Source organism: Haliotis asinina, chromosome 15 (assembly GCF_037392515.1).
Source record: "Haliotis asinina isolate JCU_RB_2024 chromosome 15, JCU_Hal_asi_v2, whole genome shotgun sequence".
NCBI lineage: Eukaryota > Metazoa > Mollusca > Gastropoda > Lepetellida > Haliotidae > Haliotis > Haliotis asinina.
Window position 1 is genome coordinate 19,048,892 of NC_090294.1, and position 10,769 is coordinate 19,059,660.

Consider the following 10,769-nt stretch of genomic DNA (forward strand, 5'->3'; position numbering starts at 1 on the left):
TTAAGTCTTCTAAATGGATTAAAGAAACAGTAACTACTACTATATCTGATAATCCCTGAACATTATGGGTCGCTAGAACATTATGTCTTCTAAATGGATTATAAGAAGAACGAACGACCTCATCTGAATCGGTTGATGCATGTAATCGAAAATCATGCTTATGATACTTATCATCGGTTTGTCTGGTCCAGACTCGAACACTTACCGACTGACCCCTATAGCTTTAATGTTACCACGTGCATCCTCGAACAGCGAAACTTATCTGTATACATGTTGTACCATTGTATATATTCTTTCCAAGGCGTGGCAGTATCGTGGCAGTGTTCGAGACAGTTCTCACTGACCATAGGCGGTTGACCACAGACTCACTGAAGGAGGCTCTTCTTCAGGGGCTGGAGACGCGCAACTACATTCGGGGATCTGGAGACGTCATGGAAGCCAAGCACGGAGTTGACCTTGACGCCGAGAGCATACAGATTGTAACAATCAGCACAACATGTATGTACCATTCACACTCGTACATCATCTAAGGGAAGGCTGTACAGCGTTTGTATCACACCAGGGGAAGAGATCTTTGGCAGATAGCCACTAGGTTCAACATTATGTTCTATGAGGAAAATGCCGGAATTTTTCACGATTCGCCTCTTACACTGTTGCAAGGCCCGCTAGTCTTGGTTCACTATCCCAGATTCGCTGTGTCACCTGGTTTGCAATATCATATAAGTTCTTGTGGATTTATGAAAAGTGGCATTTGTCCACAATCTGCTTTGGGTTTTCGTCCTCGTTAAAACAAAGCTGCAAACAAGTCTAATTTACTCGTAGAAATATATTCATTTGACATGGTGATTTAATGCTCAGGTAAAGAAATATAATGTTTTTCCAAATTCGCACGTGGGGTTTAACGTTCCTAATGACAGTACTTCAGTAAATACAGCGTGATTGTCAATTGCTATGACAAGACATTGAAAAGTAGTGCAGATCTCATGAGGGCATCAAAGTGTGACAACATCAGAACACCACGGGTTCCGTTTCTAGCACGTCCAAGGGACACAACTCTGTCTGTAAAGTCTGTGCTCCTTACGAATTCGAAGTCATTATGATACATCATAGTTCTTTCTAACAATCCAAATCTATTCATATTTTTGTTAATTGTATCTCAATATTCGCCTTCAAAGATTGAGCTGGATGTAGTTTTACTTCCTTGAAACCTAGATTCCGAAGATGTCTGGGTTTTTTTAAATTCAACTTGATTTGAGTATTTATTGCTTCTTGTAGCCCTGCGTGACGAAAACACCTCTCACCTCCTCCCTATACTAGATGAAAATGAACTGACTGACGATATTGTTACGTCGACGACAACTGTGTTACAAGGAAAAACTGAAAAATCAAGCCCAAGACAAGAGTCTACCGCTACCACCACCACCACCACAACAACAACAGCAACGTCGCCCCCATCGTCCACTGATGATGAAAACAACGCAGACACCCATATATGGATATGGAGACCTCCGAAGACACCCAAGCCAACAACTAAAGTTTCCTCTTCAGGTTTTTCCACTGAGCCTACCTCTTTCTCTCCTCCAAAACTTCATTCATCAACTCATGTACAAAGCACAGACTGGCATACAGCGTTCTGGAAGGACCAGTTTTCAAATAAGCAATTCCCATTTTCTGATTTCTGGTATTCATCATCAACACATATACCGAAGTCTCGCCAAACATTGCCTTACGCTCCTAAAAGACTTAACCCAGATGAATCGAAGGATGGTCAGTTGTCTGCGAATCCCAAAATTCCTTTCTGGACTACTGGTGGTTCAGCAGTATTTGGGGCTTCTGCGAGGCATCCGTCTGATACAACATCGTTCCAAGATTCAATGTCTACACCAATAACTAGTAAAATTACATCCAAGAACACCGAACTGCAGCATCAGATGAACTCTACACGTGTTACGAATGATTCTGGTGTTGTTACAGACGGTCCTATAAAGCCATCCACAAATACCAGCTTAGCAAAACCTACAACAATTACACCCATTACTGTGTCTTCAAATTCGAATTCAGATGACTCATTCAAACCACTCGGCAATGAAAATGACAATTCTATCCCAAAGGTACTGAGTGAGTTGAAGAAAGATGATACGGACACAAACAGCTCTAATATTAATAATGTCATTGAAAACATTCCGCACGATGACCTTGATCATCATCACGCCGCTCCCCTCCCTGTTGACGAGTCGTCTCAAGGTGTAGAAAAACATGTCCCGATTTTCAATGAAGACGTCTTACCGGTCATCACACCTTCACATATCAGCGTGGTTTCAGAAATTAAAACCCATGCAAACGGACACAGTTCGTTTGATAGCGAGTCCCAGGAGACCTATACCCCTGTTACGAAGCTAGAGAATCACTGGGAAGAATACCCTGCAGATTTAGATCATGGCGACCAGGACCCAGAGGAGGGCTTTGGACTACAAGAACATGGAGTCTTACCCAGTCCAACACACCCCTCGTTTGAGGACTACAACTTACACGAAACGTCTATGGAAAATTATGATTACGTACCAAGGTATCCGGATGTCAACCTTATTGCCCAGAATGATGCAAATGATGAAGGGTCATTCAGGATGACATCACCAAGTGGTGCTGAAAACAGCAGTCATGATGATGTTGTAGAGGATGACGGAGGTAACAATGAAGAATTTACTCAGGGGAGAGTCAGTTCTCCTGGAGAACATGCACCCATCGCGGTGGTTAGTACAGGGTCAGCATTGACTGTAGATCCCACCAACAGAGATTTTCAAAATCGGTTTTCTTTGACAGTGACAGACTCAGGTACTGGCTCACCAGATGGTAGCGCTACGGTTGCTATAGCAACACAGAAGATATCATTGAAAAGCTCGGACCTAGAAAATGCCCGTGATGAAAACTTGAATTTAGAAAATGGGAGTGTTTCAGCAGGACCTGTTATTAATAATGTTACTTCTGTGTCAGGGAACGGAACCTTACCTCACATTCACAACAATACCCACCCGATAAATGATCCAGCTGTGGACGAATATAAAGCTGATGTCAGTGGTGCAGTGGTTCCATGGGGAAAGTCAAATACCACAAAGGACAACGATTTGAATATCAGTGAATCTCTAAATGGCTCCTCTCATAGATCCACGATCTTGGAAAACAATTCTAGCCTGAATCTTTTGCTTCCTTCTTTATCCAAAGATAGAGGAACTGTTATAGCTTCAAATATGATAAGTTCTTCTGATACTACTGTTCATCCAAGTCAGACTTCTTCTGCCAAGACTCCATCAGAGCACCACAAAGACATTGTTGGCGTTGCATCAAGTAGTGAAATGAACCCTGTCAATACTGATTTTGACGATTCAATGCCCGTTCTTCAAAGTATTACGCAAAACAGTGCATTTGATTATGAAGCTTTTAATGCATATGCTACTCCTGAAATAGAGCATACAGTGACATTACATCAAGGTGGTGCATCTGTCAGTTCTTTTTTAAGCTCATCTGCAGCTGTTTACGCTACAGATAGCATGACACATCGTAATGCTGAAAAGGTGGTTATAACGCCAACACCAATGGTATCATCAGAAACAGTTAATGGAATTCAAATATTATCGTCATTGCTGCAACCACAAATTTCAAAACAGTTGCGTCATGAAATTACCACTCATTCAGATATGCAAGCACTTCTGCAACCTAAAGTTACAGACAATCCTGCTTCTAAACTGGAAGAGAGTTCAGTCTTGTTGATAGGTTCATCGGCTTTGTTTGATGCAGACGCATCAGGGATGTCATTTGGAGGATCTGTTCAAGTTACTCCCATGTTGATGTCAAATTCAGATTATATAGACGGAGCAACTACATTAAAAACTCATTTGACAAATAGGTTTCATTCTGTAGCGACACCCAACATCCCCACACCAACTGAACCTGTAGGAACCACTCTACGTGCTCCAAGTGTGGGGCATCCTGGTGCGACTGATTCCTATGTACCCTTAAGTTTAGAAACAGTGGATAATCCAGTTGCTGAACCTTCTGAGAAAAGGGTAAATTCACCAGCAGCTGTATCTGATAAACAGTCAAGTAGTAATTCAGATACACTTCCAGGAGCAAACGGGATTGGGCAGGAAACGTATATGAATATCTCAAGTTCAGAGACAGGTCTTGATCCTTCTGATCTCATGCCCATGACACGCCAAGTGAATCTGAATGTTAGTGACATTCTTCATGCAAATTCCTCCGTAGACTCACATGATGTATCTCTGACGAACATGATTCCACAAAGATCATTCGAGGGTGAAAGTGATGATGCCAATTTAACAACCAAGTTGTCTTTGACTGCAGAGCCAGATACTCTTGAAAGAAAAATGCATCAACTCACTATGTCAAGTGCCTCACCTACAGTAAATAATTCATCCACAGGTTCCACAGATGCCTTGGATTCTGTTTTAATGACTACATCGTCTAAGACTCCTGGAATTATTCAAAACACTGAGCAACAGTCTGATTCCAAAAATGTTTCCAATTCAAATCCAGAGGCAGTGGCGGCTGTACTTCAGGAATCTAGTGTTGTTAAAGATTTTATGAATTCCAAAAGTGCTCATACAGAGTTATCGTCTCGTTCTCAGCACTCAGTAGCAAATCCAACTTTCCACTCTGCTCTGAATATAAATCTGACAATGACAAATTTAACGAATTTAGAATCTGATTCTAATGTTGATAATGTGTCTGCAGCTATAACACAGCCAAAAGATGTGATGCATATGTTCACTCACAGCAGCACAGATGTTTCAAATAGGTGGAAAGGAACAACATTTCATCAGGAAGACGTAGGCACAGAAACTGCACGAGGATGGAGAACCCTAAGCACAACAATGAAATCAGTGAAAGACGTGGATGAAGAGACTGTAGATTCAAATGCCTCCAGTCGTTGGATGGCGGCGGGAATATCATCACAGGATCTGGACACTATGGAAACCTCAACTCAGGACACCACCGGCATCACCATCAGCAACATCCCCATCAGCACAACAGACTTACCTTCAACAGAGGTGGACGTTTCTTTGAACAAAGAGGAAGAGCTGGGGAATCCTTATTCTACTCAATCTGGTGTGTATGAGAAAATGATGTATTTCGTAGCTGCAATGACTGTTATATATACTTTGGGTATATTTCTATTTGAAAAGGGCTCAAGTATGAGTGAGTGAGTGAGTTTAGTTTAACGCTGCGTTTTGCTTGGAGATGGGTATGGGTCCATGCCGCTTTTAGCATTATTTTAGCAATATTTCGACGGGGCACAGCAGAAATGGATTTCACACATTGTTCCAATGTGGGAATCAAACCCTGGTCTTTGGTCTAGAAAGCAAACGCTTTAACCATTAAACTACCCCAACGCCCTAAATACATATATGAATGGGGTCATTACGAATTCAGGGCAGAGAAAACATTCTAATGTTTGGTTTTTGAACCATTTGTTCTGTTTTCAAAGCTGCCAATATGGATACTTGTGACAATCTTGTGCTGTCTAAGAAATGTCACCACGGATAGCTAGCAGACCAATCAGCTGCTATGCTACCAACTGCCTATACTTCTATGACCGCTTCTTTACTGGAGGTAAAGCTGTCTACACGGCATCTGAGCAATCATGTCTTGGCTTTTTTGACGATGAAGGGTTTTTAAATGAGGAATTTGATTGCTAAAAACGACCACTGAATGATGAAACTTTGCTGATGAAATTGTACTAAGTTTAGAGTACAATTTCCAGCGCAAATTAGGATATAACGTACTTTGTATGACGGGAAAGGTCTGGCTTCTTTTATGTGTACCTATACTTCAGTACACGTCACACCTTTGCTGTTATTCAAAATCTTGTTTCAAATTAACAATACTTTACTACTCAACCGAATAGAGATTGTCGCTCGTCTGCCTCCTTCAATATTGGGGAAATATGGGCATATCATGAAAACTATAGCACATATTTTAGAAAAGAAATCATGTTTCGATGCTTAATAAAGCGATTGTGAGCAAATTCTGAAACTGATTTTCGACTTATTCAACATTCTTGATTTTGCATGATTCTTACGTGGAGCTGTATCTAACATGTGATCCCCTCTCTCCAGAAACAGGAACTGGTTCCCCCCAGACGAATGCGTGTCTGGATATAACAGTCATGACTGAGTTCATCCCAAGCTGCCTTGACTACTTCAGTGAGATAACGCACACTCATGATCAGCTAGAGAAATGTCAGTAAGTAGCCAAGCCTAAGTTTGTTTGTTTGTTTGTTTAACGCCACACTCAGCAGTATTCCACCTATATGACGGCGGTCTGGATATATCGCGTCTGGAAGAGACAGTCCCGTGATCAACAGCATGAGCATCGATCTACGTATCTGGGATACGATGAGTCAGCTAAGTCAGCGAGCCTGACCACCCAATCATGTTATTCGACTCTTACGAGAAGAATAGGTCCAGCAAGTTTGGACCAGCAAGCCAGCAGCGACTGACATCATGAACATCGACCTACACAGTAAGAATACAATGACATGCCATCCAAAGCAGCGAGCGTGACCATCCGATACCATTTAATTAGTTACCTAATGCATTGGGTACCAAGGCCAACCGTAACCCGAATATTCCCAGGCATTAGCCCATTCGGAAGGAGACACCTGGCGACGGTGTCCAAGCCAGTTTTGTTAGTTTTCGTCAAAACCAGAAATATTCTTTTTCAGTATGTTTTGCGGCGTCTAACCATGGGAAATATTTTACTTAATACACGAAAATTTTTAGTACTGTCCCATACATCCTTCGCACGTGATCCCGGAAACTCATTAACTCGTGTAGTCTTCTGTAGTCCAACACCCTGGAATGATCGACAAGGGTCGTGCAAACTTATTGGTTCGCTGTGAACGTTTTGGCGTTGTTGGCTTAAGCAAGGCACGTAAGAAATTTTTGTCCAGCTTTTGTAAAAGCGAGGCGAAATTGCTTAATATATGATGCATTATTTCTGTGGAACAAAGACAATCTGAAACTTAACTCCTTACCTTCTCTTTGAAACATGCCCCGAAATGCAAAAACGCTCGTGTTTGAAAAACGAAGCGTTTATCTCCAAAGTGATTGCTCGAGCGTCGTCTGTAAAGTGGAAGTGTCGTGTGACTTTCAAAATAAATTGATGAAGAATTAGCCACATTTCAGGATGTGCTTTGACTGTTTGAGAACTACCAGCAATTTAAAAAAGATAATCTTTGTCAGAACAAACTATGAATTTGAAGTTCTCCTGAATCTCTTGGGTATGCTTTCTTCAAGGTAGTTCAAACATACTTGGTTGCCGTTAGACCAAAGGAATTTAAAAAATATGTTCCCATTAAAAACTGTTTTCAAAAGGTCACATGTTCTTGAAGGAAATACATCTTAACACACATTACCAAAGTGATAAAATTACTCAGAAATGGACTCCTTCACTAGAAAGATTCAAATTGCGCTAGATAACCGAGATTCAGATTTGCATGGAACAGTGTATTTATATAGGAGAATCGTGATGCCACCAAAATGAATCCTATGACATTTTCTTCAAATTTTAATCTTTCTTGTTCTTTTACATTTTCTTCTTTTTTATTGTCCTTTCACTTCAGTATGTGGTGTCATTTGGTGTTTTAATCCTAATTAAAGCAAATCAGATTTGTTGAAATGTGAGAAAAAATTTGAAGCATTGGTTTCTCACGTTTGAAGACAGGCTAGACATCAAACCAATGCCGAGTAACTCTTTAAACAGCTTTTACCCGACTCATTGGCAAATGGTTCATTAAAATACAAACTCGTATCTCAGATAAGCAGATTAAATGAATTGATGTGGCGTCTCTTCTAAATAGCCGAACTTTAATCATGGATAGAGTGGCGCGGTTTAGTTTTCATATGGGCAAAACACTTTCATTCTTAGCTGTGCTGTGAATTAATTTCTGTTTCGAATTTTTTGCAGGCATTTTTTGGCCGGTGTAATTTGTGTGACAGATGAATTCTACAAGTACAGCGGACAGCAATGCACGGATACAGAAATCAGTGCCTTCATCAAACAGCACGCTGACCTTTTCAAAAACGCTCTTCCCAACTTTGACCCGCTCAAATGTGTGGTTTGAGATGAACACAGGTTCACTGGATAGATTTAGTGACAAAATATCGAACTCTTGAATGCCTTGGAATGCTATCTGATAGCATTGCATGCTTTCTCCTACAGCAGGATTGTACCAAATCTCAGAGGTCATGGGTCGTATCAACTGAAATCCAATTTTGAATGAATGATTAAATATTGCTTTACGTCAATCTTCCAGGTATTCACGGCGAAGAAATCCGATTTTGAAGTTGTTTGTGAATGATATTGATGAACTGACTACGATATGTTTACCTCCACCACACAACATATACACTACAGTTAGTTTCATTGCCTCTTGTACTGAGCTTCTAAAGGTCATGAAGTGCTTTGTGTTAAGGTGAATATATCCTGAACATCATCAGAAACGCACGTTTCGACAAAATGAAATCTCATGAAATTAAACTTTCATGGTTATGTCTTCTGTTTAAAAGCTTGACAAAAGTTGCGTTTCTTTTTTTACTGTTCATCGTATTATCAAAACGGTTGTGTCGAAGTTGAAGGACATGGGAATAGCTAAATAGGTACAAGTAGATAGTTCGTGTTTTCCGATGTTGTACACAGCCGCGAAATGTCTAAAACCAACAAGCAGTCCGCTGGGACTCAACTCTTAACTGAGATAACCGGCGTTCGACACATCAGTGTTCGAGAGGCTGTATATTGCGTGTACTAAGAGGGTGTACTCTGGAGTTTCCATTAAGCAAAATTGCTATTGTTTATTTACTTGTTTACTGAGAGACTCTCCAGACCCCAGGCCGAGTTTACCAAATGTGTGTTTTTTATTGAATTATAGAAAAGACCTTGTGTTTAGTTGCAGTGTAGCGCCGAGCAGCAAGTGCAGGACTTTGTCGATATGCACAAGACGACTGATTATTATAGTATTTTGTTGTTTTTTCCTTTCCTGGGTCCTTCTCGGCTGGTACAGGTAGATGTTTACCAGAGATAATGCGACCAGGCAGTAATGTGAATATGTCATAAATATATATGTTTGGATTTCTTTCTCTTTATAGAATATGTTCTAGTGTGTGTCTCGTTACACGATAGGTAAATCTTCCAGGTTGTTGGTTTGGGACACAACTGCTTGACAACTTCTTTACATTTTATAAAATGGTGTTAATTGTAAAGTGCACGATCCTTATTGTAATATCACATGTAATGATATAATACTTGTATATATGACTATTTGGTATGCGATTAACGGAGCATGACAACCGCATGAAACATTCAGCATTATGTTTGTTTGTTTGTTTGCTTGCTTGTTGTTTTTCACTCCGCACTCAGAAGCATGCCAGCAATATGGCTGCAGTTTGCAAATAATCGTGTCAGGAATAGGCAATATAGTAATCAACAACATGAGTATCAATCTACGCAAATGGGACATAACGGAGTGTGTAAACCAAGTCAGCGAGCCTGACCACCCGATCCCATTAGTCGCCTCATACAACAAGCATGGGTTGCGGAAGATCAATTCTAACACGGATCTTCACAGGACCGTTCTGAGATGATGAGATATGCTCATGGTATCAAAATACCGACCTGAACCGTAAGAGCGTTCTGACGAAGACGAGGTCTTTGAATCCACAGTTGATCCAAACCTTGACAATGGACAAGGAATGTCCTTTAGTGTACAAGTGTTCTTGTTTGGGTTTTTTGTTGTTGTTTTTGTGGTTGCAAAGACATATAGTTGTCTTATACGTTAGATCTTTGACTAGCTTCAGTATTAACCTTTATTGTATTGTCCGTGAATGTCATTCAGAATAAACGAAATATATAAGATTTGTACATTCATTGTGTAGCTAGCAGCAGCCTTCTCCATATGTGTGTTATGTCTTGTTGGGCATATTTTCACATATGCTGTTAAATTTATTTCATTGGTATTTAAAGCCACATGCTGTAGTGAATCGACCCTAGACCAGAAAACCCGGTGACCATTATCATGAGCATCATTCTACCCAACATGTGTCATATTTAGGATTTCACTTTCTTAGTAAAGTACAAATTCTAGTACTTTTTTCGGTTGAGTCCCATCCGGGATTCGAACCCGCACCCTCAGAGTCAGGCACCTAATCGCCAGCACACAAAGTCAGCCGCCTAGCCCGCTCAGCCACCGCGACTTCCACACAAAAATGAAAGTCGGACAACTGGTAGTCTAGACTGCGTACTTTGTGTAATCCTCTGATGAGTGTAAATTGGCACGGCTCCCACGACCGAAAGTTATGATTACACGATGCCATTTAGAAAGTGGTCAAATGCAACATATGTCATATTTGGGATTTCACTTTCTTAGTAAAGTACAAATTCTAGTACTTTTTTTCGGTTGAGTCCCATCCGGGATTCGAACCCGCACCCTCAGAGTCAGGCACCTAATCGCCAGCACACAAAGTCAGCCGCCTAGCCCGCTCAGCTACCGCGACTTCCACACAAAAATGAAAGTCGGACAACTGGTAGTCTAGACTGCGTACTTTGTGTACCCCTCTGATTAGTGTAAATTGGCACGGCTCCCACGACCGAAAGCTATGATTACACGATGCCATTTAGAAAGTGGTCAAATGCAACATATGTCATATTTGGGATTTCACTTTCTTAGTAAAGTACAAATTCTAGTACTTTTTTCG

General features: G+C 40.8%; 1 protein-coding gene across 1 annotated transcript in view; it reads left to right on the forward strand.

The window, feature by feature from the left end:
• LOC137264861 (serine-rich adhesin for platelets-like) overlaps window positions 1–9,923 on the forward strand; it is a 28,457-nt gene extending 18,534 nt beyond the window's left edge. Inside the window, exons 6-9 of the mRNA XM_067800205.1 lie at window positions 302–498; window positions 1,276–5,124; window positions 6,135–6,261; window positions 7,987–9,923. Of these exons, the coding sequence (XP_067656306.1) occupies window positions 302–498; window positions 1,276–5,124; window positions 6,135–6,261; window positions 7,987–8,143 (4,330 nt within the window). The 3' untranslated portion in view covers window positions 8,144–9,923. The remainder of the gene's footprint in view (window positions 1–301; window positions 499–1,275; window positions 5,125–6,134; window positions 6,262–7,986) is intronic.
• The last annotated feature ends 846 nt before the right edge of the window (window positions 9,924–10,769 follow it).